Source organism: Macaca mulatta, chromosome 10 (assembly GCF_049350105.2).
Source record: "Macaca mulatta isolate MMU2019108-1 chromosome 10, T2T-MMU8v2.0, whole genome shotgun sequence".
Classification (NCBI taxonomy): Eukaryota; Metazoa; Chordata; class Mammalia; order Primates; family Cercopithecidae; genus Macaca; species Macaca mulatta.
In genome coordinates, this window is record NC_133415.1 from 86,853,774 (window position 1) to 86,881,697 (window position 27,924).

Sequence of the window (27,924 nt, forward strand, 5' to 3'; positions counted from 1 at the left end):
TACTATCTTACCATTACCTCTTTAAAGTGGATATTTTCCCACTTTATAGCTGAGAATATAGGATGATAATCAGTGGCAATGGGAGACTGCCACTGTGGACTGTTCAAAGCCCATGCTTAGCATTATCAAGAATTAGCAAGCACTTGCCTTTAGGATACTGATTTAACTATGGCATAATATGGATAGACTTTTTTTTTTTTTTTTTTTTTTGGAGACGGAGTCTCGTTCTGTCGCCCAGCTGGAGTGGAGTGGCCGGATCTCAGCTCACTGCAAGCTCCGCCTCCCAGGTTTACACCATTCTCCTGCCTCAGCCTCCCGAGTAGCTGGGACTACAGGCGCCTGCCACCTCACCCGGCTAGTTTTTTTGTTTTTTTTTTAAGTAGAGACGGGGTTTCACGTTAGCCAGGATGGTCTCAATCTCCTGACCTCGTGATCCGCCCGTCTAGGCCTCCCAAAGTGCTGGGATTACAGGCTTGAGCCACCGTGCCCGGCCATGGATAGACTCTTACGTGGTCTTTTAAAATTAAGCCTGTAATTTGGAAAAATGGTCTTGATACTAAAAAGTTATATGGTGGTTAGGATTATGGGAATTTAACATTTTAAATTATAATCTCATCTTCCCACCTCACCTGCTACAAAGTCCAGCTTCTAAGAACACATTGCAAAATTTAATGTTCTGTTCAATTGTGAAGCCTCAGTATTGTCAGAGCAGATATACGGAAGGGGGAGTCCAGGTGCAGAGCTGGGACCTCACATACCACAGCAGCACTTCTTCCAGACTGTCTGGCCCAGCATGTTTTCTGCAGAACCTGTCCTGTGTTCATCAGGTGAGGGGAGAAGTATGCAAAATTCTGCATATTTTTTACTCCCTTGAAAGAAACTAATTCAAATACATATCACCTACAACTTTCTAGGCATTGCCTGCTCTCAGTATGAATGAGTGAACAAAAGTGTCTGTGCTCAACACTTAACATTATGGTGTGCTGGAGAAACCATCTTTATAGTGGGCAGGGACCCAAGGAAGTGTGGGAGTGAGCCAGGTAGACACCTTGGGAAAAGCTTTTCAGACTTTCTCTAGGTGCGAGTGGAGGGCATGCAAACAAGGTTTTCTAAAAACTAGAGCTACAACTGCATGTTTCCTACGTGCTGATGAAAAGGCACAGCACTGGCCAGGTATGGTGGCTCACGCCTATAATCCCAGCACTTTGGGGGACCAAGGTGGGCCGATTGCTTGAGGTCAGGAGTTTGAGACCAGCCTAGCCAACAATGGTGAAACCCCGTCTCCATTAAAAACAAAAATTAGCTGGCGAGGTGGCGGGTGCCTGTAATCCCAGCTACTCAGGTGGGTGAGGCAGGAGAATCACTTGAACCCAGGAGGCGGAGGTTGCAGTGACCTGAGATCTTGCCACTGCACTCCAGCCTGGGTGACAGTGAGATTCCATCTCAAAAAAACAGCAACAAAAGAAGATGCACATCACCATATTAAAGATTTGTCAGGCAGTTATGAAACCCACTTACTCTGACTTTTTTTTCTTTGAGACGGAGACTTGCTGTCGCCCAGGGTGGAGTGCAGTGGCACGATCTCGCCTCACTGCAACCTCCACCTCCTGGGTTCAAGCAGTTCTCCCGCCTCAGCCTCCGGAGTAGTTGGGATTATAGGCCACCATGCCCAGCTAGTTTTTGTGTTTTGGTTTCTTTTTAGTAGAGATGCGGTTTCACGTGTTGGCCAGGCTGGTCACAAACTCCTGACCTTGTGATCCGCCCACCTCGGCCTCGCCACCACGCCCAGCCTACTCGACTTCTCTTTACCATAGAACCCCCCTCTTCCTTTGTATAATTAGGAACAGTCCTCAACATTGTTTCCTAAGACACTTTGGAAATGATGGTCTGGTTCCCTTCCAAAACTAGAAAGTGGCTCTTGATCAGAAGCTCTTGATTGCCTTTGTCTTGTCACCACAGTGACAAGTTCGTTTAGCTGAGCTGTTTGGTGAGAGACAGTGGAGACAGAAGAGGTTAGTGCTGCTGTGTCTGAATAACATTTAGGGGCAACCCATTACTTTTCATGCGCTTTCAATCCAATTCAGTCAGTTATCGCAACTGGACTAACGGGCTGCATCAGTCCTGAGAATCTGCTTCAAGAATAAAGTTAAAAACGGGTTGAAATCACCAATTTATTTGTCAACCTGTCACCAAACTGAAGAGTATCATTCCTTCCCCTAAGGGGTCCCACTAAATAAATAAACCAAACACACATACATACACAAAAGCAATGGAGCGCTAATTACACAAGAGGCACCGATCCTTGCTTTATTCATGTAGAAATATCCAACATTGGGAATCGTGTGGGTGTAGATACAAAAAAAGGAAAATGGGGACATAAACAGCAGTTGGGTTCATTGTGGCAGTGGCAGTTCAGTCAGCCAGTGTGTGGGTTGAGGGAAAGCACCCTCTATTGCTTTACCCACCACCCTCCACTGTTTTAGCCAAGGTATTTGACAACACTTGGCCTATGCTTTAAAATTAAGGGTCACAGTGATTAAAAACAACATGGTCAAGACATTTGGGTCTGAGTGACTCTTCCTGGGCTGCTTAGTACGAAGTCTGGCAACAAGAAAGCGAGGAGCAACGTGTATGCCCTTATCCTCAGCAAGTGAGAGCAAGGCAGATCACAGCACAGACACAGAAGATGGCCTTCTCCCGTGTGCCAGCGGAGAATGCCCTTCCAGCAAATCCTCAGGAAGCAGAGCACCACACAAGCAGCATTTCTTGGTTTCTCATGGTCATATTCAAAAGCAACTTTTAAATCAGAAAATAGAAAAGCATTTGTGGTGGGTCTTTTTCAAACCCAGAACACAAGTTGGCTAGGAAAACAGAAAGCTTCCTCTAGCATCCCTGTTTGGACTCCTCTTGGAGGAGTTTCCTGAACCGCACATACATTGCTTCCTCACCAACAGAGATGCTCAACTAGGATCCTTCTTAGTGTGCCAGTTATAAGACACATTTACAGGCTATGTTTCTAAGACCTCTTAGTGGTCAACGAGGAAGGAGGGTACCTAGCACCTTGTATTCCTTCATGTGGTAACAGCTGGGGGAGGACTTGGCGGTGAGGTAGTAGCAACCATCCTCACATAGGGAAAAGAAGTCAAATCTATGGAGTCATTCCCTGGACACTGAAAACAGGCAGTCCTCCCAAGTCTCAAGGTCCCACCACACACGCGTGGGAGGCCGTGTCTGCTTTAACTATGTATCTCAAGAGAAGCAGAGAAGAAGAGAAATGGCTGCCCAGATGAAGTGCCTGTCCAGTTTCTCAGGACAAGGATACAGAGACTGTCAGAGCCCAGGCCCACACAGTTTTCTGTGGTTGGTTTTTTGCTGATTTCACCAAGCACAATTTTTATAGAAAAGAAAACTGAAGGACAAACCAAATTGAAAGAATCACTGTTATAATAACTTTAATTTATCTTGCATTTTACAGAAGTCTATGAACGATTTTAAAAAAGCACCTCCTTACCCCATATCACGTTTCTCTGACAGGTGTTAAAAGTAGGCAATGAGTATGTCAACAGCTTGAACATCAGCGTCTTGCAAGGACTTCAGACCAACCAACCACTCGCCAAAAATCTCGGCAGCTTTTTTATCTTGTTTTTAATACAACGGTATATCCACTCTGATGGCAAACCTGTCCAGCCACATCTCCACAACACGCTTTGCAAAATCAGTGATTAGCAAATTAGTTAGCTTTGGCACGGAGCTGTGCTCGCTTGCCCGTGACAGCCTGGAAGCCGGTTTTGATGCTGGCAACAGAACATCTAGAATGACAAGTTTCGCACTGTAGGAAATAGAGTCGTGTGTCCTTCTGTAGGATTGTGTCCGGTGATCGGCATGTGTGACAAGTGACATATTCCTCTGCAAATAAAGCAACACACAATTACCTGGTGGCCGCAGTGAGGTAGAGAAGTTTCTGCCTTCTTAAATATATCTCCTACAAAGAACTCCATAAGCCCAGGCTGAGAATTTACCTGGGCACCCAGACCAGGGAAGCTCAGCTATCCGAGGGGTAAGAAAACACAAGCTGTCTTGCTGTGGCGTTTCCGGCACTAAACATGGGCTGATACTCAATGCCCCAGGATGCAGGGAAGCCTGCCAGCTTGCTTATTCTTGTTTCTGTCTACAGGAGAGCCACTCAAACGTGTTAGCAGACATGCCAATTTTAAATAACTAGGAACAAAAGGGGGCCAAGGCCAGGCCTGAATCACAGGCAGGTTTCTCTGACTTGGCCTTTAGCCCTACAATCAACCAGCAGCTTCAATCAGCTGGGCTTTCTTTAAAAATCCAAATCCTTCCCTATGCCCCTAGTTAGTAGTCAAGAGCCACCTCCCTTTCACTATCATTTTGTCTCTGATCTTTTTAAGGCCAGCTTTTCCCAGCTCACTGCAATCAAATGGATCTTCCTACAACACTGCAGCCTGATGAGAACATTTCAGGGTGATCTAATTAAATTAATTACACACTTACTGATATATCTTCTCAAGACATTTTCTATCTGTTTCTGTTGGAATCTTCCTTTGATTACAAGTTGGTTATTACCATCTATAGAACCACTATGAAAGAAAACAAAAATATCTCCATTATTATTGTTTTTTTCTAAAGGAACCAAATTCCAGCACCTTTAAACTTAATGAATTTAAAATATATTCAGTAGCATAGGATAAACTCTACGACTGGTGCTATACTACTTAGTTTCCCAAAATTTATTTATTTATTTATGACACAGGGGTCTCATTCTGTCACCCAGACTTGAGTGCAGTGGCGCAATCGTGGCTCACTGCACCTTCAATCTCCCAAGCTCAAGCAATCCTCCCACCTAAGCCTGCCAAGAAGCTAGGATACAGGCACTCCCCACTGTGAACTGAGCTAGGACTACAGGCACTCCCCACTATGAACTGCTAATTTTTTGTTGTTGTTGTTGGTAGAGATGGAGGAGTCTCCCTATGTTGCCCAGGCTGGTCTCGAACTACTGGACTCAAGTGATCCTCCCACTATGGCCTCCCAAAGCGCTTGGGATTACAGGCGTAAACCACCACGCCCAGCCTCAAAATTTATTTTTAATTAAACAGGTTGTGTCTAGGCCGGGCGCGGTGGCTCAAGCCTGTAATCCCAGCACTTTGGGAGGCAGAGACGGGCGGATCACGAGGTCGGGAGATCGAGACCATCCTGGCTAACACGGTGAAACCCCGTCTCTACTAAAAAAATACAAAAAACTAGCCGGGCGAGGTGGCGGGCGCCTGTAGTCCCAGCTACTCGGGAGGCTGAGGCAGGAGAATGGCGTGAACCCGGGAGGCGGAGCTTGCAGTGAGCTGAGATCCGGCCACTGCACTCCAGCCTGGGCGACAGAGCGAGACTCTGTCTCAAAAAAAAAAAACAAAAAAAAAAACAAACAGGTTGTGTCTAATGATGTGCCCATACTAACATCAAATCCAATTAAATCTCCAGTGGTAACAATCAGATTTATAATTGATTTTAAGTCTAAAACAAACTGATTCCTTCATTGTGTGTGAAGTCCATCCAACAAAAGAAAAAAAACTTTTACGAATCATACCATGTACAAAGTAAGGGAAAGGAGAGAGCTAGAAATACAAAAACATGAAAGGGGCTACATTTGTTTTTTAAAATTCTAAGCACCAAATATTTTGATTCAGTCATGGTTAAAAGTATAGTTGATAAAAATACATACTAAAATTGATTGTGGTAGCAGTTATACATATTAATTTTAACATGTGATATTAAAAACCACTGGAGCCAGGCGTGGCTCACACCTGCAATCCCAGCATTTTGGGAGGCCGAGGCAAGCTGATCACCTGAGGTCAGGAGTTCGAAACCAGCCTGACCAATACGGTAAAAACCCATCTCTACTACAAATACAAAAAAATTAGCCAGGCGTAGTGGTGTGTGCCTATAGTCCCAGCTACTGGGGAGGCTGAGACAGGAGAATTGCTTGAACCTGGGAGGCAGAGGTTGCAGTGAGCCAAGATCCGCGCCACTGCACTCCAGCCTGGGCGACAGAGCACAACTCCATCTCAAAAACAAAACAAAACAACATTGGATTGTATATTTTATTTTTATATTTTTTTTGGCAGGGGGCGGGGGGGTGTCCAGGGGTAGAGGTTTAATAGGCAAGAGAGAAAGGAGAATAGCTCGCTCGCTCTTGCGAAAGAGACGGATGTCCGAGTGGGACTCCCCTGGATTATATACTTTAAATTTGTAAGCTGTCATTTCAATCAAGCTGTGTCAAGAAAAAAAAAGGATAGTTGAATCACAATCCAGAAACTGTCAATGGTACTTAATGATAAACTGTTTGATAGGAAACTGTTGACAGGCACTTTTGAGAAAGCAAAGCTCTAGGCTAGATATCATTCATTCAAAATTATAAATCATAAAGTGAAACAACAGAATTCAGTCAGGCAGGGTTAAATTTCCTCCTCCACAGACTGGAACCCTTAATCTCCAGGCTACAGTGATTCCAATGCTTAATGTAGAAATTTTTTTTCATTCACTGTCAAAAGAAATGGAATTTTCTCAAAAACCCATTTAACCCATTTGACTGTAAGTTTACTGGCCACAACTTGTTATAATAGTTTATCCCACCTCTACAAAACCTCTAGATTATTCTAACGATAGAAAAAAACAACACTAGCTTTTGCTTCTTCATTAGTTTGTGCAAGTTACAAACAAACAACGATGGTAACAAATTTATATTTAAAACACGGCGGGCGCGGTGGTTCACGCCTGTAATCCCAGCACTTTGGGAGGCCGAGACAGGCGGATCACCAGGTCAGGAGATCGAGACCATCCTGGCTAACATGGAAACCCCATCTCTACTAAAAATACAAAAAATTAGCCAGGCGTGGTGGCGGGCACCGCTACTCAGGAGGCTGAGGCAGGAGAATGGCGTGAACCCGGGAGGCGGAGCTTGCAGTGAGCAGAGATCACCACATTCCAGCCTGGGTGACAGAGTGAGACTCCATCTCAAAATACAAACAAAAAAACACAATTATTCTACAGCAGAGCCAACATATCTACCATGGTCAAGTAAATTACTCCTTAACCCCACACCAAGGGTAGCAAATCCCAACAGTTTAAAGAGAGTAGGAAGAGAACACTTTAATTATCTCTGTACTGCCAGTGAGGCACAGGTGTCAAGCCTGTTAGGTGATGCAAGCTGCAGGGAAAGATAGACCTGATTGTATCTATCTTGACTTTGCCACTAAGCAAGCTAGCTATGTGACCAACTACAACTTCACTTTACTGAACCTGTTTCTAAACATGAAGACAGGAATATTACTTTCTACTTCATAGAACTATTGTGAAGATTAATTGAGATGGCACCCAAAAAAGCACTTGGCTCACAAGAGGTGCTCAATATGCATTAGTCATCATTATCATAACCTACTCTACATTACTTATTTTTAAAGGGACATTAGGCTTCCAGATAGTAGTCAAACTCATTGGCATGGGCTCCATGAGATCTTGGCCTTCCTGAATGGGTGGGAATGACGTGCTCAGTGCCTTCAAAAGGTGAGCCCTGAAGACAGGTAACTACCTACTTCATCACAGATCCCTGTTTCAATGGTTTCTAAAGTGCCACTCATCAACTTCCTAGCTGTATTTCTTCAATAGCCTGTTACCAATTTAGGAAAAAATAGTCTGACCTTAAAAAAACTGATTCCTCTAAAGATCTAATATTTGCTCCATAAAAAGACTCATGAGTTTCAAATTAGTAACAGGAAAGTCTAAACATGGCAGTTCTGTGGTCCTCTCATTGGTACACCAGCAGGCCTGTTCAGATGTCAACTCTGTGCCCTATTCCTAAGCAGTCAAGCTCTCCCACAGAAACAAAGTGATTTCACTCCTCCACTGGCCTAAAAGTTTCTCTAATAATCAGGTGAACGTTTTCTCTAAGTGTGTTACATATCCTTTTTAAGAAAGGTTCTTATGAAATGTCCAGCAATACTGTATGTAAACGTATATAGTTTCTTACCTTGTACCCAATTCAGCCAACAAAAATGCAAGGAGATGTTTGGGCTGACGATGTAATCTAAAAAGAAAATCAAAATATATAAACCTTATCTTTCATGGAAATCTCACCAAACTTCTAAAAAATCTGTTCATTGTTTTGATCTGTGATTATTTAGCTATTAGGTGAATTTCACTGCATCGTTTATTTAAACTTTGAAATAAAGATAAAGTATATGACACCACTTTTTTTATTGTTAAGAGATTGGGTCTTGTGTTGCCCAGGCTGGAGTGCAGTGATGATCATAGCTCACTGTAACCTCAAACTCCTGAGTCCAAGCCATCCTCCCATCTCAGCCTCCCAAGTAGCTAGGACTACAGGTGTGTGCCACCATGCCGTCTAACTCTTTAGTTTTGTGTAGACATGGGGTCTCACTACATTGATCAGACTGGTACAGAACTCGTGGCTTCAAATGATCCTCCTGTTTCAGCTTCCCAAAGTGCCAGGATTAGAAGTGTGAGCCAAGCCGGATACCACTTGTTTACAACTTCAATGCCCATAAGACCATATTACATTTTATGACCATATACATATGAGTAAGTGTCTAGAAACAAGGATGGAAAACATAAACAATAAACATCAACTTTAAAGAGTAACAACTTCCTCTGGGAAGGAAAAAGGGGCCAGGAAAACATACAAAGGTGGCCTTAGTTATAACTATAAAACCACCTTTTTTTCTTTTGTTTTTGAGACTATTGTAAAATAGCATAAAACCTTCTTTTTAAAGAAGTAGGCCAGGCGCAGTGGCCAGCACTTTGGGAGGCCGAGGCGGGTGGATCACGAGGTCAGGAGATCGAGACCATCCTGGCTAACACGGTGAAACCCCATCTCTACTAAAAAATACAAAAAACTAGCCGGGCGAGGTGGCCGGCGCCTGTAGTCCCAGCTACTCGGGAGGCTGAGGCAGAAGAATGGCATAAACCCGGGAGGCGGAGCTTGCAGTGAGCTGAGATCTGGTCACTGCACTCCAGCCTGGGCGACAGAGCGAGACTCCGTCTCAAAAAAAAAAAAAAAAAAAGAAAAAAATCTGAAGCAAAGTTCAGCATACACCAAACCTAGGTGATGTTATCAAACAGGCTAATAAATATATATGTTAATCTATATATATTTCCTGTTTAAAATTTCCATTAAAAGAAAGTGTATGTCTAGAAGGGTTCCGTGGTAGCACAACAGCAAAAAATGGAAACATCTTAAATATTCACCAACTAGAGGAATGGTTAAATAAATCCATTCCAGGGTATATTCTACTTTTAGAAATATCTCAATATACAAAAAAAAAATGCACACATACATATAAAATAAAAAACAAATATAGAGCAATGCTATTCAATAGTTTCATTTTTTAAATCTATGCTGTGGCACTGTTTGAACTTGTTCCAACAAGCAGGTGCTACTACAACAATTTTAAGCTATTTTTCCCCAAAATGCAATGGATGAGAACTGGTAAAAATAAAATAGGTAAGCTCCTACATTGCTGGCGGGAATATGAACTGGCACAACCTTGCTAGAAAGCAATGTGCTAATATTTGCCATGAAAATATCTATTCCTTTTAACTCAGCAATTTCATCTTGTCTTATGGTTCTATTCTGAGCTACTGCAAAGATACATGTATAAAGATGTTTGGTGAAGTTTTGCCTCTGATAATAAAAACCTGGGAGCAGCATGTCCAGCTTATGGAACTGTTAAAATATGTTGTGTAGCTATTTAAAATAATTATTCGGACTAATGACATGAGTAAAACTTTCACAATATATCGAGAAAACAGGTTAAAAACCAGTATGATAATTTATTTTTAAAATATGTACATAAAACTGGCTAAACATAAAAATATTAAACTATGATAAGTTATCTCTTTTTTTTTTTTTTTTTTTTTTTTTTGGTGAGACAGAGTCTCACACTACTGCCCAGGCTGGAGTGCAATGGCACAATCTCAGCTCACTGCAACCTCCGCCTCCCAGGTTCAAGCGATTCTTCCCACCTCAGCCTCCTGAGTAGCCGGGATTACAGGGACCTGCCAGCACGCCTGGCTTATTTTTTGTATTTTTTAGTAGAGACGGGGTTTCACTATGTTTGCCAGCCTGGTCTCGAATTCCTGTCCTTGTCATCCGCCCACCTCGGCCTCCCAAAGTGCTGGGATTACAGGTGTGAGCTACCACGTGAGCTACCCAGCCAGTTATCTACCTCCTAATGGTGTATTTTGCAGATGATTATTCATTTTCTTTAGCATGTCTTTATCTTCTAATTTTTCTGCAATGAGCATATACTACTATTGTCACTAGCCAAAAAAATCTTAACTATTTAAATATATGTAAGTAATGAAAACAAGCAGTTATCTCCGGGTGGTAAAATTTTGAGTGAATATTATCTCTTTTTGTGTTTACCGTATTTTCTACTACAAGCACGTATCACTTAGGAAACTGAAGAACAGAGTAGATAAGGTCAGTCGTCCTAAGGAACCTGCCAGAAAACATGCAGCTGAGGAGCTCAGAGAAAAGCCATTCCCAGACAGTAACCTAGGGCTGACTCTGGCATAGAATGTGATGGTAATTAAGAAAGGCAATTTCATCAATTGTGTCCTGGCAATGATCATCCAAGGAAGGGGCTCACCAAATTCAGGCACTTTCCCTGAGCTCACTGCTTGCTTGGCAGGCCTGTCCTAGACCGACTGATGAGCCTTTCCACTCCCTGGGCTCCCAAGGCTCCTGTCTGAGGACTACACTGAGACTCCTCACTCTTCACTACATCTAGTTAGGATCCATCCTCAATGGGTCAGCATGAGTTGATTTCTGTCACCTCTGAATGTACTAATAAAACAAGCACTCCTGGGCAACACAGCAGGACCCACATTTCTACAAAAAAAATAAATAAATTTTTTTTAATTGGTCTGGCACGGTGGTGTGCACCTGCAGTCTCAGCGACTTAGGAGGTTGAGGCAGGAGGATTGCTGAAGCCCAGGAGACTGAGGCTGCAGTGAGCCATGACCACTCCACTGCATTCAGCCTGGGCGACAAAGCAAGACCGCATCTTTAATAAAATAAAATAGCCCTGAGACTTATGAATTGAAGAAAATGACAGACTTGAACTGTGAACTCTCTCAACCCCTACACTTGTGTGTTCTTTCCATCTATAATGAAGTCCACAATAAGGACATTTAGCATTCTTAAAATTGCATTGAGAATCTGGTATTTGGGATGAAGGTACTCCATTAACCAACTTACAGTTTACAGATATCTGTAAAGTTGACAAAAGAAGTTTTCTTGGTTCCTACTCGGACGACCTGTGGAGGTTTCATGACAAATTTCCTTTTCTCCCCAGCAACCATATCTGGATTCTTTTCCCTCATGATGTTGAATACTCGATTCAGCAGCTATAAAAATAAAGTGGTATTCATGAACACGCTTAGTAACTGCCGGGGTATAAAGTTCCCCTTTGAGTCACGTTGCTTAACAGCAAATACTTCACTTCTGATTAAATATACACATGCATTACTACAAGTCTGGGAGCTCCTTGAGGGCAGAGGTTCATCCCCAACCAGCATTTGGTTCGTTATAGATGTTCAGCAACTCCTTATCCAAAGTGAAATGAATGAACAACTACTCACTCTGTTGTTTCTATGGGAAAGTACATGATACATGGAAAAGTAAGATTCAAGAAAGCCCAAACTAGCAAACTCCAGACTACCCTGGCCCCAAATTAGCTAGTCTGTCACTACTGCCCTCCTGATTCCTAGAGGGCTGCATGCACTCAGCAGTCTGCAAATTCAGGTGGGGACAGTCAGTAGTACTACAATGACTGCTGCACTCTGGGCAGGCTGCCCCATGGGTGCACACCAGGAATTGCTGTGCACTGGCTGTGTGACCTCTCTGCCATCTGTTCCACCAAGGAAGATTTATCTTGCTCCTTTGAGCACTAGTGAATAGCTTAGCCCCTTTTCACAACAGATTTTGTCTTACCTCCTCGTATGTGTAGTCTCTTTCTGAGCCTGCCCAAGCAGGGCCTGTCTGATTACTGAATGAGATACCATCATCTTTTTTGCTGTCTTCATCTTCTAGAGCTACAGATAATAAAGATTTTAAGAATGAGGGGTGGGCCCTACTATCATACAAAAGTGGGGGTGGGTCTAGAAAAATGAAAAGTTTCAAAGACATTTGTCTTCCCTTCCACAGCTGCATTCACAACAGCCTTACGCATAAACCAAAGCTCACAACCCTTTTCCTTAGAAACAGGGATGTTATGACTTTCAAAAAAGACCCTTAATAGAGACCTCTCTAATTAGGAGTTAACATACGGAAATGTTTCTTAATTTAACAAGCCAAAGATAAAATAATGCATTAGAATAATTAGAGGAAAGAGTCCAACTGTTCTGAGCACCTAAGAAACAGCAACATCCATAAAACTCATCTACTGACAAAAGTTCTCCAAAGACCCCATAGCATTTAGAAACTAATAAAACTGTAAACAAAACTTTAAAAAAAAATTTTTATTACAAAATTGGGGCCAGGCGCTGTGGCTCACGCCTGTAATCCCAGCACTCTGGGAGGCCGAGGCGGGCGGATCACCTGAGATTGAGAGTTTGACACCAGTATGACCAACATGGAGAAACCCTGTCTCTACTAAAAATACAAAATTAGCCAGGCGGGAGGCTGAGGCGGGAGAATCGCTTGAACCCGGTAGGCGGAGGTTGCGGTGAGCCAAGACCGTGCCATTGCACTCCAGCATGGGGAACAAGGGCAAAACTCAGAATAAAAAAAAAAAAAAAAAAAAAATTCAGGCCAGACACGGTGGTTCACACCTGTAATCCCAGCACTTTGGGAGGCCGAGGCGGGTGGATCACAAGATCAGGAGTTCAAGACCAACCTGGCCAAGATGATGAAACCCTGTCTCTACTAAAAATAAAAATTAAAAAAATTAGCTGGGCGTGGTGATGGGCGCCTGTAATCCCAGCTACCTGGGAGGCTGAGGCACAGAACTGCTTGAACCTGGGAGATGGAGGTTGCAGTGAGCTGAGATCGCACCACTGCACTCTAGCCTGGGTGACAAGAGTGAGACTCCATCTCAAAAAAAAAAAAATCGGTTATAGTAATTTTCCCAAGCCTGAATCGGTATGTTCTTAATGTAATCACAATTGACAAATTGTTTAACTGCCATTATCAAGCCAGACACTGTTTCCTTTCAGCTTCTATTATCAGGCAGTAGAAATAAGGGGCAAGAAAAAAATTTTAAAAGCACCCCCCACCCCCATCAAGGAGACTAGGGCCAAAGGCTTGAGTAACCTCTAAATGTGCTGCTGAGTCCTCAGCATTACCTTCATCTTTCTCTAGTATTTCATCCTCATCTGGGAACTTAACATTCTTCTTTTTCTTCTTTTTATTGCCAAGCATAATGTCAAGGTCATCCTCTGGTTCAGTTGGTTCTTGAACATCACTTTCAATCTTAAGATCCTAAGAAAGTGAGATGAGTCTGAACATTTGATACTGGGACTATTCTTTTTATTTATTTTATTACATTTTCTGTTGAGATGAGGAGTCTTGCTTTGTTGCTCAGGCTAGTCTCAAACTCCTGGCCTCAAGAGATCCTCCTGCCCTGGCCTCCCAAAATGCTGGGATTACAGGCATGAGCCATCACACCCAGCCTGTTCTTTTTTTAAATTGACGTGGGCTGACATTATTTTGGTGCGGGAAAAAAGTCACATATTCAAAATTGAAGTTACAGATAACTTTGGTCAGAGATGGACCAAACTGGGTCACAGAGACTCTGCCATTTAAACTGTGAATTCTTCAAAACACTTCTGGGATCTTTCCCCCTCATTCATCTCTTTATTCTTCAGCCTTAGAATCTTATAATTATTGTCCTTGTTTCCAAACCAGGCTACTGTCAGAATCACGGCAGAAGCCAGGCGCCTTGGCTCACGCCTGTAATCCCAGCACTTTGGGAGGTCAGATCCCTGAGGTCAGGAGTTCAAAACCAGCCTGGGCAACATGGTGAAACCCCATCTCTACTAAAGATGCAAAATTTAGCTGGGTGTGGTGGTGGGCACCTGTAATCCCAGCTACTTGGGAGGAATCGCTTGAACCCAGGAAGCAGAGGCTGCAGTAAGTCGAGATCGCGCCACTGCACTCCAGCCTGGGCAACAAGTGGAAAACTGTGTCTCAAAAAAAAAAAAAAAATCACTTGCGAAACTTTTAAAAGTTTAAATCGGATTGACAATCTTCAGCAGGAACAGGGTTCAGGAGTATTTTAAAGAAGTTTCTAAGTGATTTTGATATAGTCACTGGGAAAGATTTTTCTGGGTGACACCAAATATGTGGTGGTCTTCCACACAGACCCTCCAATGCCAATTAGGTGTCCTCCAGTTTAATTAAGACACACACTATCCAGAGTTATCAGATTTCACAGGTTTAACAGCTCAGTTCCTCAAGACTGCCTTCACTTCAGATGCCAGTCACCACGCACTGGGTCCCCATGCTGCCTGCTTCTGTCCAACATGGCTATAAACTCGAAGTTCCCACATTCCCTGCCAAGAGTCAATAATTTGCTAAAACGAGTCATGGAACTTAGGAAAGTACTACTATTGCCAGTTTATTATAAAGGCTACAACTCAGAAACAGCCAAACATAAGCAATGCATAAGACAAGGTATTGGGGTGGGAGCTGAGGGGTGGCAAGGAAGGTAGGCGTGGTGCTGCCAAGCCAGGGACACCACCCTCCTAGCACCTTGTTGTGCTCACCAGCATGTTAGCTCTCCGAACCCATGTCTAGGAGTTTCATTACAAAGGCATGACTGACTGATTACATTATTTATTTATTTATTTATTTATTTATTTATTTTTTGAGACAGAGTCTCACTCTGTAACCCACGCTGGAGTGCAGTGGTGCGGTCTTGGCTCACTACAACCTTTGCCTCTCGGGTTCAAGTGATTCTTCTACCTCAGCCTCCTGAGTAGCTGAACTAGAGGCACACACCACCACACCTAATTTTTATATTTTTAGTAGAAATGGGGTTTCACCATATTGGCCAGGCTGGTCTCAAACTCCCGACCTCAGGTGATCCACCTGCCTAGGCCTCCCGAAGTGCTGGGATTACAGGTGTGAGCCACCGCGCCCTGCCAACTGATTACATTATTAACTGGTGGCTGAACTCAATTTCCAGACCATCCCTCTCTGGAGGTGGCAGAGGGACCAGTGGAAGTCCCAACCCTCTAAAATCACAGCTTTGTCCTTCTGGTGACCAGCCCCCATCCTAAAGCTATCTAGGGATCCCCAGCCACCAGTCATATCAGTAGCATACCAATGACCCTGTTATCACTTTGGAGATTCCAAAGATTTTAGCAGTTGTGAGCCAAGAACATAAAGAACAAATATTTATTTTTTATTATACCACAGTCAGCCTGGCACCCGTCTATGGCGTGGTCTTTGGGCATCACTCCAACAGATGACATTATCAAAGAGGGAAAGGCAGAAGCTATGAGGAATTCGGATCAAGTGATAAATAGAGACAAAGTAAAGCTTGACCCCAAGATTAGCTGCCCAAGGCATGGATGTAAACAGGGCATATTAAAACCTAGAAATGAGTCATAAACATCCCAGAAGGGCAGAAAAGGCCAGTCTCAGTTTCCAGCTTTCTGATTTCTCCTTCTTTCTACCACCTTATTCAACTCCCTATCCTGAAGTGTGCTGTCAACCTTACTCATTAATTAATATCTATTTTGTGTGTGCCTACATCCTGAACTGGGACAATGGCTACAGTCATTTCAGAAATCTTACCAGCAGAAAACCTGGAATAGCTGGGAGTAAATAAAGCTCAGATTCTGAATCCCAAATCCAGCTGTGTAGTCTTAGTGCCACATGTGGCTACAAGACCAATCTGCCAGCTGGGCGCAGTGACTCACACCTGTAATCCCAGCACTTTGGGAGGCCAAGGCAGGCGGATCACCTAAGGTCAGGAGTTTGAGACCAGCCTGGCCAACATGGTGAAACCCCCTCTCTACTAAAAATACAAAAATTAGCCCGGCGTGGTGGCGGGTGCCTGTAAACCCAGCTATTTGGGAGGCTGAGGGAAGCCTGAGCCCAGGAGATGGAGGTTGCAGTGAACCGAGATCATGCCACTGCCCTCCAGCCTGGGTACAGAGTGAGACTTTGTCTCAAAAAAATAAATAAATAAATAAATCTGCCCATGGTATCCATTAGCCACATACCATACAAACAGGAAACCAAATACTCACCCAGTCTCTAAGTCAATAAATAAGAACTTAGAAATGCTGAATATAAGTTAGCATGCATTAGCCAACTTCTAGTGCTATAATATTTTTATTTTATCCCAGTAAGATCTACTTCCATACTGACACCAAGACACAGCAGAAGGCAGAGAATGGCAAAAAGTATTTTTCTTTTTTCTTTTTTTTTGAGACGGAGTCTCGCTCTGTCGCCCAGGCTGGAGTGCAGTGGCGCTCTCTCGGCTTACTGCAACCTCCACCTGCTGGGTTCAAGTGATTCTCCTGCCTCAGCCTCCTGAGTAGCTGGGACTACAGGTGCGCACCACCATACCCGGCTAATTTTTGTATTTTCAGTACAGATGGGGTTTTACCATGTTGGCCAGGTTGGTCTTGAGCTCCTGTCCTCAGGTGATCTGCCCGTCTCAGCCTCCCAAAATGCTGGGATTACAGGCGTGAGACAGCACGCCCAGTCTGCAAAAAGTATTTTTCAAGGCTTTTCAAAAGCCCTGGAATAGTCTGAAAATTCAGGTGGGAGAGTAGCCCAAGATCTCAAAAACCCTTCAAGTGAATGTCCATGCCTTGCCTGATGACCAGGATACCTCTAACATCCTCTTATGTTATGACTTCAACAACACTATTCAAGCACTTATTTAGAGCTAATCTCCCAATAAAAGCTATTGGAGGAATCAACCAACAAAGCCTTGTCAACCAAAACTTTGTTACCCAGGATATTTAAATCCCATTTCTCATTATAATCTGAGCATTTTTCTCAATTTCCCTATAATAGAAAGAAAAGAGAATCCCCAAACAGGGAGAGAGCAAGATGAATCCAGATAAAACTAGCTTGTTCTCAAGGATTCTAAATTATCCTTGAACCAAAATATCTTTGCAAACAGGAAAAATATCTTACTCATGTCAGTACTCTAGCAATTACTACACAATGCTTCAAATGCTTGACTCGCTGTAATCACTTACATATTTACTGAATTAACTGTCATAAAATTATGACACTATTTCTAAAACCCAATGAATTACTGTATACATTTCCTGCTACAAGTGGGATATACTTTATTCACTTGAGTTTGAGCAAATAAACTACTCACCAAAGAAAATTTTGAGTAGAGGGCACAAGATATTTGGTGTATGTTTGCTGTTGTGTGCACACGTGCTTTCTCTCTCTATGTAAGTGTGTGTATTGCTATTACCTTGGGTTTTATAAATAGATATGTGGATTCTGCTAAAGTGATTCCTAGGCAGGATCTTTAAAATGGTTAACCCTAGGGAGGAGAACAGATCTTCAGCTCCTTCCCCTTTCATCCATCCACCTACCCTCCCTCCTGTTCACCTTCCTGCCCACCTGTTACTCCCCGTCCAAAATAATTTTGAGATATTTGTATTAGAAATCAATTCAGGGCCGGGCGCGGTGGCTCAAGCCTGTAATCCCAGCACTTTGGGAGGCCGAGACGGGCGGATCACAAGGTCAGGAGATCAAGACCATCCTGGCTAACACGGTGAAACCCCGTCTCTACTAAAAAATACAAAAAAATCTAGCCGGGTGAGGTGGCGGGCGCCTGTAGTCCCAGCTACTCGGGAGGCTGAGGCAGGAGAATGGCGTAAACCCGGGAGGCAGAGCTTGCAGTGAGCTGAGATCCGGCCACTGCACTCCAGCCTGGGCAACAGAGTGAGACTCCGTCTCCAAAAAAAAAAAAAAGAAATCAATTCAGTAATAAGACTCACAGGGTCTCAAGTACCCACAAGATCAGATCATAAAACTAGCCTGAGTACTCTGGTTTGCCTACAGGCCACACTGTCATCAGCTACCAACCACCACTGTGGTTCATTCTTTGCTGCTTAGAGGTACATGTATGAATTTGTGTATATTCTATGTTACCAAAAGTTTAAGAAACCAAAGGAATATTTGCTCAAAAGGATTTCTCACTCATAGAAATAGTTCTCCGCAGCCAAAAATCTCAGTATGGTTAAGGACAAGGGACATTTTGTGATCATTTTAATGGCACACAATACAATATGTAAGACCTAAATTTAAATTCCTTAAACTACAATCCCTTAAGACACCTAGTCAGACACACTCCCAAGAAAATGACCCTACCAGTGGCAATTAAGTGCTAATAACAAAAGCACAGCTAGTAAGAGGTGAGTCAAAGGGAGGGAAACATCAGCCATTAGCAACCTTGCAAGAGGCCAAATTTTACCTTCAACAAGAAAGCAATACTACCTTTACACCTTCTTCAGCTTCATCAATATCAAATATCTTTTTAGTTTTTTTCTTCTTTTTCTTTTGATTAAAGAAGTTCAAGTCATCTAGATCATCAGAAGCATCTAAAAAGACCAATGCATAATCATTAACAACTAAAAGGCAAAGCATCAAATTATGAGTTACACAAACATAGCTCAGCAATTAATCAAGTCACCAGAAAAGACTGACTATTAATTAGTCCCTCCACAATCACAAAAGTTATGGTTCTTTTTTTTTTTTTTTTTTTCTGAGACCGAGTCTTGCTCTGTTGCCCAGGCTGGAGTGCAGTGGCGCAATCTCGGCTCACTGCAACCTCTGCCTCCTGGGTTCAGGCGGTTCTCCTGCCTCAGCCTCCTGAGTAGCTGAGACTACAGGTGTGTGCCACCATGCCCGGCTAATTTTTTTAATCTTTTTTAGTAGAGACAGGGTTTCACCATGTTAGCCAGGATTGTGTCGATCTCCTGACTTCATGATCCGCCCGCCTCAGCCTCCCAAACTGCTGGGATTACAGGCGTTAGCCACCGCGCCTGGCCACAAAAGTTATGGTTCTGAAAAACAAAATGGTGGGTCATCTCAAAGATCTATAGGAAAAATCTGGTTAGGGGACCATGTTGAGAATATTTATTTAGTAATCTGACCATATCACTCCTCATTGTTCCCAAGACAAAGAGCTCTAACACCATTTCCAACTCTCCAACTTTATCTCCCACTTCTGCTTCTTGCTTTCCTCACTTCCTCACTTCAATCTCTGGTTCTAACCCTACTGAACTACTTTCAGTTCCGAGTGCAATATACGTGAGGTCTCTCACCTCCAAAGCTTCCTGTGGGCCCTCTTACCTCCATCTCACAAGATCTTGGTTAAATTACTTCCACCAAAGCCTTCTCTAAGCTTATCCATCTTTCCCTGCAACTTAGTTAGGTATCCCCAGAGTGCTTGTATAGTATCTTCTGCTTACCCCAACTGAGGAACTTATTACCAGCTTGCTTATCTCTCTCTCTACTAGATACTAAGAGCCTATGCCTTGTTCACCTAAATTCTACTGCCTAGCTCAACATTTTATTGCGTCTATTAATCATCAAAAGGCTTAAATTATTTCACATTTATTAAAATAAGGCTGCACAGTAAATACAAGTTATCAGTGAAATTTTACCTACCATTAATGAGTAGGTTCTGTTCAACAAATTTTCCATTTGACCTGCCATGTTATAAACTAGAAATATTTTAGGATCCCTCTGCTACAAAGTTTTTCAAGAAACTACTTAAAAATCCATTTTATCTTATTACAACAGGAATGAGTTACTTTCCAAGTTTGTTTTAAACATGTAGAACACACTTAGCACAGGGTAGATGCTCAGTGAATGTCAGTTGTCTCTATCCTAGCACAGAGTTATATTCAACAGACACAAATAATGTTTACAGAATCATTTCTCTCTAATAGTCAAATTATGTCTATGTTACAGCACAGGGGTAACTAAAGCTGATGTCTAACCCCAAATACTTTAGGCTTTCATTTTAATCTCTCATATATATTTTCAGACTTGCTAAGACACAAAACTGCCTATCTTAGTACTATTTCTTTCTGCCCACACTCAAATACAACTACTGTTAAAGTTAGAGAAGAGACCTGATGGGTTAAACTGGAAAACCAGCTCTGGAACGGCAAGGTTTCATCATCTTTGCAACTTGTGAATTAAATGGGAACTTCCCTGCAACAAGCCTATCAGAAATCGAAAACGGTCCACTGCATACAGCCTACTGATGGCCTTGACTTCACTGGAGCAGCCTGATCAGGCTGAGAGGTCGCTGCATATACAAAAGCCAAAATGCTCATAGAACCAGGGCTTCTAGGACAACAGTAACTCTCTCACATCAACCACTCACCTTTTTTCCTAGTGTCCTCTTCATCAGCTTCCAAATCTTTGTCCTCAGTTGGCTCTGGCTCCACTTCTTTTGTTTCTGAAGGCTGGGTTTCCTCTGTTTGGGTATCCCCTTCCTCATCTAACATAAAAGGCTTCTTCTTCTTCTTTTTCTTCTTGCTCATAGTAGGATCAAAAATCATCTGTTCAAAAGACAAAAAACAAAAAGGGACCAAATGACTATTTTTAATGATGCTCACATTCCAAATATGCTTTATCCTCAAAAGGCATACTCTTAAAAGTAAAAGAGTATCTGATACATTAAAACACCAAAGGAGAATTTACCAAAAAATAAAATAAAATGTCCACCCAACCTTCCCAACACTATTAAACATCAGGGGAATTGAAACATGTACACGTCTTTCAATTTGCAAAGTATCACAGACTCTTCACTTTCAGTTTCATGAGCAAATATGGACGTTTGAATGAATCATGGAATTTAGGGAAGGGACTTTCGCAACAACCTATGCTATGCCTCTTACTTTATAGATATAGGAAAGCAATACCTAAGCAGGGTGTAAATTTTTTTGTACTGTTTTTTTTCTTTCTTGAGACAGGGTCTCACTGTCGCCCAGGATGGAGTACAGTGGCACGATCACGGCTCACTGCAAACTCAACCTCCTGGACTCAAGTGATCCTACCATCTTAGCTCCCCAAGTAACTGGGACCACAAGCATGTGCTACCATGCCCAGCTAATTTTTTCATTTTGTAGAGACAGGGTCTCCCTCTGTTGTCCTGGGTGGTCACAAACTGCCAGAGGAAAAAAGTCCTCCCTCCTTGGCCACTCAAAGCAATGGATTAACAGGTGTAAGCCACCGCCCCTGGCCAGGGGTAAAAATGTTTTATTCAAGGTTGGTAACTTGGGGCTGCTACAGAGAGACTTGGAAGACTTCTGACCAGATTAAAAAAACAAAATTTTTTAAACTTTATCCTGAAGTTCAGACAGATCTTCAAGGAAACCCATCCGCAACTCCTCATGTGTAAAACATTTCACTCCGCTTTTTGCTTATGGAACATTAAAGGTTCCATTTTCTTTTTAACGAAACAGGGTCTGGCTCTGCTGCCCAGGCTGGAGTGCAGTGGCATGATCTCAGCTGAATCCAACCTTGACCTCCCAGACTCACGCCATCCTCCCACCTGAACTTCCTGAGTAGCTGGAATTACAGGCGTGCACCACCCCACCCAGCTAATTTTTGTATTTTTAGTAGAGACGGGGTTTCACCATGCTGCCCAGGCTGGTCTTGAACTCCTGGGCTCAAATGATCCACCAGCTTCAGCCTCCCAGTGTTAGGACTGCAGGTGTGAGGACCATGCCTTGCCCCCAAATTCTCTTTTTATCTAAATGTCCACTATAGAATAGGTGGAAAACTAATTTATAATTTGTAGACTATCTGCTTGCACTGATCACTTGAAGAAAGAAAAGTTCAGACATCATACAGGTCAGAAACCTGATAGAGTAGAAAGTGCAGGAGGCCAGGCACGGTGGCTCACGCCTATAATCCCAGTACTTTGGGAGGCCGAGGCAGGCGGATCACAAGGTCAGGAGATCAAAACTATACTGGCTAACATGGTAAAACTCCGTCTCTACTAAAAATACAAAACATTAGCAGAAGGTGGCGGGTGCCTGTAGTCGCAGCTACTCGGGAGGCTGAAGCAGGAGAATGGTGTGAACCTGGGCAGTGGAGCTTGCTGTGAGCCAAGATCACACCACTGCACTCCAGCCTGGGTGACAGAGCAAGACTCAGTCTCAAAAACAAAAAAAAGAAAGTGCAGGGTCTTTCAAGTCAAATAGAACTGGATTCAAATACCAAGTTTTTTTTTTTTTTCTTCTGAGCCCCTTACCAATCTCTCTCCACATTCTATTAATATCATGCTTAAATTCAGCATTTTGCCCAGTGATCTGCTGTGGACAGTGTAGTAGTAAAGTGTTTAAAAGCACAAGTCTGGAGCCCATCTGACTGGATTCAAATTCTGACTCTGGCTTGTACCTATGTTATTCCACGGCTCATCTGTAAAATGGAGACAAGTAGCAGAATGACAAGAAACCACACAAGGTTACTGGGAGGGTTAAAGTAGTATGTAAATGTAAAGCCCTTGCCATAGTGCCTAGCACATAAGTACTCGATAAATATTAGCAATTGTAATTTATATAATACTTTACCATTCACAAAGTATGGTTTTCTCTTGATTCCTATCACTGAAATTTCATCAACTCAGGTGCTCTAATTTCTCAAACATATAAAACTCTCAAAAGCTTCCAAAAATTGATTCTAACATAAACTTATTTATGTCCCAAGATCATTAAGGAAACTAGACTGAAATCAAGCCACAGTCTGTAATAAGGTAATATAGTTACTGTCCTTGCCCAGTAGAGAAGTACGGTATTTGCAAAGTATTTTCAAAGTTAGTCTTTTCTCCCTTAACAAGGATCCAATCGTATAAATAATTAAATCTGAAATGTAGTCAGTCTGAAGAACATTATCTAGCCAACTTAAAGAAGTGTCCCTACCAAGGTAGAAGAGCAAAGAGGAAGGAGTCCCCCACTGCTGATCCACTATTGAGCCCCGGGTCACCCTGCAAGGAGCACTGCAATCATACAGGGAAGTAGCCACATTTCATCCTCATTCTTGAAATAGAAAGACTTGGCAAAGGTTCTGGAAGGGATTACAATGCATTTATTGCATTTTTTCAAGCATCAAGTTCCCTAGAATACTCATTGCCTTTTAACCATTATTCATCAAGACAGACTAAAGATGGAAAGGATCCTGGTATCATCAGAGGACAGCCTCACAAGTGCCTTCTTATCCCCTGAAAAACCTTATGGTCTACAAGTAAACAGTTTGGTTGTAGCCTTGTAATGGATAATAAACATGCAAGAATCATAAATTGGAATAATTAACCTCTCTCTCAATTACTGTCTGGATACTTAACATACATACTCATTGCCTTATTTTATTCATACCATCCTGCAAAGTACAGTTTACAAATAAGGACCAGGGATCCCGAAGCAGCACCCAAAGAACGAGGCCATGTTAGTCTTGACTAAAATCATGGCTTTTTAAGACTTTCATCTCTAACTTCCAAATTATAAGCTGACTACACTCCAGATTGGTTTTCTTTTATGAGACTAGTTTGGATTTGAAAAGCAAATAGCTGTTGACAGTGCACTTATGGAAAACTACAGAATCACTTGAGTTGTATTTTAGGTTCACAACAAAGCCTTCAAAAGCATAAATTTTCTATTTTCAACTTCTCACGTTTGGTTGGAGAGGGCAAAGAAAAGGTATACCAGCTAAAATTACCCTGAAATGCTTCATTGAATTAGAAGCCTCTTCTTATAGATCATACCTTACGCAAGAAATCAACTTTATAGTCATACTATACCCAGAAGCAGGTGTGAATCACAAAAGAACCCACAGAGAAGCAAGACATTGATCTAAAAGTTCCTTCCAAAGGTAACCAGAACAAATGCCAAGTGTTGCCATCTCTGTGTGATAAGATTGTGGGATTTTTTTTTTTTTAAGGGACGGGAGTCTCACTATGTTGCCCAGGCTGAAATGTAGTGACTACTCTCAATTCTAATTATAGTGCACTGCAGCCTAGAACTCCTGGCCTCAGCCTCCTGAGCAGCTGAGACTACAGGTGAATGCCACTATGCCTGGCTTAGATGCTGCTACTTTTCTTTGTATTCTTTTGTGTTTCATAAACTTTACACAACACACATCCCATTTTGAATCAAAACCTTTTTTTTTTTTTTATTTAAAGCTTCTTTTTGCAAAAACACCTTACCATATTTTATGAAAACCCAATGTTCTGACTCCTTGTGAATGGGACCTCGTAGTAAACAGGCAAGTATTAAATGTTGATGCTGCTTTTAACAAATGTGAAAATACTGAATGCCTATTGATCAGGGGATTTTTCTTTTCCCTTACCAGGGAGCAGCCATATTTCTAGGATTCTGCTTTTTAAAGATCATGGTTCCATGTTGGGAGGCTGAGGCAGGAAGACTGCCTGAGGCCAGGAGTTCAAGACTAGCTTGGGCAACAAAGCAAGACCTCATTTCTACAAAAAATTAAAAAGTTAGCAGGTGCAAGAGCATGTGCGTGTAGTCCTAGCTACTTGCGAGGCTGAGGGAAGAGGATCCCTTGAGCCCAGGTGACAGAGGACGCAGTGAGCTATGATTGTGCCACCGCACTCCAGCCTGAGCAACAAGAGCAAGAACCTGTCTCAAAAAACATAGTTCCACTAGGTTGAAAAGGGTTCTGTTTTGGTGAGTTTTTGGCTTAATTACCAGGTTTAAAAATAAATGTAGGCCGGGCGCGGTGGCTCAAGCCTGTAATCCCAGCACTTTGGGAGGCCGAGACGGGCGGATCACGAGGTCAGGAGATCAAGACCATCCTGGCTAACACGGGGAAACCCCGTCTCTACTAAAAAATACAAAAAAAAACTAGCCGGGCGAGGTGGTGGGCGCCTGTAGTCCCAGCTACTCGGGAGGCTGAGGCAGGAGAATGGCATAAACCCGGGAGGCGGAACTTGCAGTGAGCTGAGATCCGGCCACTACACTCCAGCCTGGGTGACAGAGCCAGACTCGGTCTCAAAAAATAAATAAATAAATAAATAAATAAATAAATAAATAAATAAATGTGTGCAGTGTATTTCAATTATGCGTCCAAAAAAAAAAAAAAAAAAAAAACCACCCAAAAACATAAGACTGGGTGTGGTGGCTCACGCCTGCAACCCCAGCACTTCAGGAGGCTGAGGCAGGCGAATCACGAGGTCAGGAGTTCCAGACCAACATGGTGAAACCCCATCTCTACTAATAATACAAAAAACAAAATTAGTTGGCCGGGCGCGGTGGCTCACGCCTGTAATCCCAGCACTTTGGGAGGCCGAGGCGGGCGGATCACAAGGTCAGGAGATCGAGACCACGGTGAAACCCCGTCTCTACTAAAAATACAAAAAATTAGCCGGGCGCGGTTGTGGGCGCCTGTAGTCCCAGCTACTCGGGAGGCTGAGGCAGGAGAATGGCGTGAACCCGGGAGGCAGAGCTTGCAGTGAGCCGAGATCGCGCCACTGCACTCCAGCCTGGGCGACAGAGGGAGACTCCGTCTCAAAAAAAAAAAAAAAACAAAAACAAAATTAGCTGGGCATGGTGGCAGGCGCCTGTAATCCCAGCTATTTGGGAGGCTGAGGCAGGAGAACTACTTGAACCTAGGAGGCAGAGGATGCGGTGAGCTGAGATCACGCCACTGCACTCCAGCCCAGGCGATAGTGCAAAATTCCATCTTAAAACAAAAAAAAAACACACACACACACAAAAACAAAAAAACCCAGAAATATGAAGGAAACAGAAAATTACTTTTTAATAGTAGCCTCTTTAATCGTCTAGCCTGACAACCACCAGGCAGGATTACTTCCACTCTGGGAAGTCCCTGGCAGTTTATAAATCATTTTCAAGTACAAGAGTTTCATCTGATCCTCACAAGCCTGTACAGTAGCCAGATGTTAAAGGAATGGCCTAAAAATACTTACCTAGTCAATAGCACTAGAGGAACCAGGCCCTACATCCTATTCTTCATACCTTGTCTCCACTACTAACTTCTGCCTGGCAGAATGGAAGCCAAAGACCAGGGTTCTAGTCCTACTAACTAGAACCTTTCTGCATGATCTTGGACAAGTTAATCTCCCTCGGCCCTGGTTTCCTGTAAAATGCAGTTGGACTGGCACCCCAAGTGGCCAAACTGTCTAATATTTTATTGGCTTCCAAAGTCCTATGCTGAAATGCTGGTTCTGCCATCTTTGCGTCACAAAATTCTGTTCATCCATCAGTAATGTATTCATATTCCGCTTCTTTCAAAACCTAATCCCACTGCTAAAAATGATCCCTCTAGCCCTCCAAGTCACTATGTTGATGGCCCTATTTCTACCTTGTGTGTCAACTAGTTGACCATACACAGAATAACACCCCATGGAATCTTGCACTACGTAAGTACTGTATTTGCCAAAGGTTATGAGAAGTTTGAAAAATGAGTAGAAACAAAACAAGTGTGAAACACTGCCACTCTCAGAACATTTGAAATACAGCAGCCTAGAGCAATGTCTATCATAACCGCCAAGGACCATCTACAAACTTTCAGTTTCTGTAAGCCATTAAGATCCTAGTCAATCTGGAATTCTACTGGCTCAGCCACTTAGTATTTGATCATGGGCATTATACAACTCTGTAACACTCAATTTTTTCATCTCTAAAATGGGCACAACAGACCTATTTTACAGGACTGTTGTGAGAACCAAGTCTAAGAGACTGGAATCCCCTCCAGAATACATTCCAAATTCCTTAACTTCGTCTTCACAGCCCTCCATGAATTAATCATTACCTGTTTGTCAAGTGTTCACCCCTTAACTGTCACCAAACTGAAGATTATTCTACTTCCTGTGAGCACATTTACTGGCCTTTCTCGGCCATTCCTTTGCCCTTGTGATCAAGGCTTCCTATTGCCTGAGGAAATTCTCAACACCGTACAGGGCCTCCCCCAATGTTAAGCAATACCTACTGAGAGTACTTAAAATCAACTTCATTTTAAGTCGGTAGATATTATATCAACTAGGATAAATCTGGGGGAAAGGGATTTGAGGAAATTCACTGAGTTCCAAGCACCACGGCAGAAAAAGATCCAGCCAGTTTCACAGCCCGGACTTCCCGCTCACGTCGCTGGGAGCCCTCTGTTAAGGGAAGCTCGGGGGCTCACCCGGAAACTTTCCGGGAAGGTCAGTCACTTCCTGAGGCTGCAGAATCTTTTTCTCTCGTTCTAATCCCATCACCCCCTCGTCTTTTTAAAAAGCAATGCTAGGAAGGCAAACGAGGGCGGGATACCGGCCCCGACAAGACAGCCTAGAAAGTTTTAACGAGGGCGTTCTACCAAGCTAAGAGAGCTCCTCGCGGCACCCAGTGAGGCGAGCTGGGGCGGCAGTGCCGAGCAGAAAGGAATGCAGGGATCGCCAGCCCCAATCTCGTTCGGGGAATTAACTGGGCATTCGAGCCCCTTCAGGGAGGGCGACTCAACGTGTGCTCTCCATTCCGGAAACGCCAGCCACGGCAGGAGGTCCGCCTCGGCGCCGCCGCCCTGAGGAAAGCGCGCTGCAGCCAAGCCTGCGGCTCCGGAGTCCTCGCCGGCTCTGCCGCTCCGGGCCGCCTAGGCCCGGCTGCCCCACATGGCGGCGGCCAGCTGCTAGGCCGCAGGCCCGGTCTCCCACACTGGAGTGGGTTCGGCTTTTCGCCTCAGTCCTTAGTTAGCCCTAACGCCGGGCTCAGACCCTCACCTCGTCCCCAGACATGGCTGCGGCTCGAGTGGGCTCGGCACGGACGGGAAGTCAGACGGGTCAGCCCCAGGCCCCGGCGGCAGCGCGGCTCCTGCCGATACCTCTCCCACCACCGCACTAGGCTCTTGCATCAGCGAAAGGG

At 43.4% G+C, this 27,924-nt stretch overlaps 1 protein-coding gene and 2 long non-coding RNA genes across 8 annotated transcripts; 2 read left to right on the forward strand and 1 right to left on the reverse strand.

The window, feature by feature from the left end:
• The first annotated feature begins 188 nt into the window (after positions 1-188).
• Positions 189-4,516, forward strand: LOC144332079 (uncharacterized). Its single transcript, XR_013399830.1, has 2 exons — positions 189-379; positions 1,703-4,516. It is a non-coding gene; the product is annotated as an uncharacterized LOC144332079 (long non-coding RNA).
• Positions 2,282-27,924, reverse strand: EIF2S2 (eukaryotic translation initiation factor 2 subunit beta). 6 transcript variants are annotated; one of them, XM_077948551.1, is made up of 9 exons: positions 27,783-27,924; positions 20,427-20,604; positions 18,524-18,627; positions 13,381-13,507; positions 12,029-12,129; positions 11,294-11,442; positions 8,039-8,095; positions 4,516-4,601; positions 2,282-3,906 (listed from the first exon to the last, which is right to left on the reverse strand). In XM_077948551.1, exons 1-9 carry the CDS (start codon positions 27,795-27,797, stop codon positions 3,731-3,733), a joined length of 993 nt encoding a protein of 330 aa, XP_077804677.1. In that variant the 5' UTR covers positions 27,798-27,924; the 3' UTR covers positions 2,282-3,730. The 6 variants fall into 6 exon arrangements, with proteins under 6 accessions (XP_077804677.1, XP_077804680.1, XP_077804679.1 ...); XM_077948554.1 differs by having other exon boundaries at positions 13,381-13,516; positions 20,427-20,641; positions 27,719-27,924; XM_077948553.1 differs by having other exon boundaries at positions 13,381-13,516; positions 20,427-20,656; positions 27,719-27,924.
• LOC144332071 (uncharacterized) lies at positions 16,456-20,629 on the forward strand. The gene is made up of 3 exons (XR_013399821.1): positions 16,456-16,560; positions 16,696-17,766; positions 18,987-20,629. It is a non-coding gene; the product is annotated as an uncharacterized LOC144332071 (long non-coding RNA).

Excerpts from the sequence above, each read along its gene's own strand:
- EIF2S2 (NM_001266866.1), bottom strand. Across the intron at positions 8,096-11,293 it reads TTTACAGATATCTGTAAACT|ATTACATCGTCAGCCCAAAC; the intron begins GTAAGTTGGTTA and ends TTTTCTTTTTAG. Across the intron at positions 3,907-4,515 it reads TGTCTTGAGAAGATATATCA|AGGAATATGTCACTTGTCAC; the intron begins GTAAGTGTGTAA and ends CTTTATTTGCAG.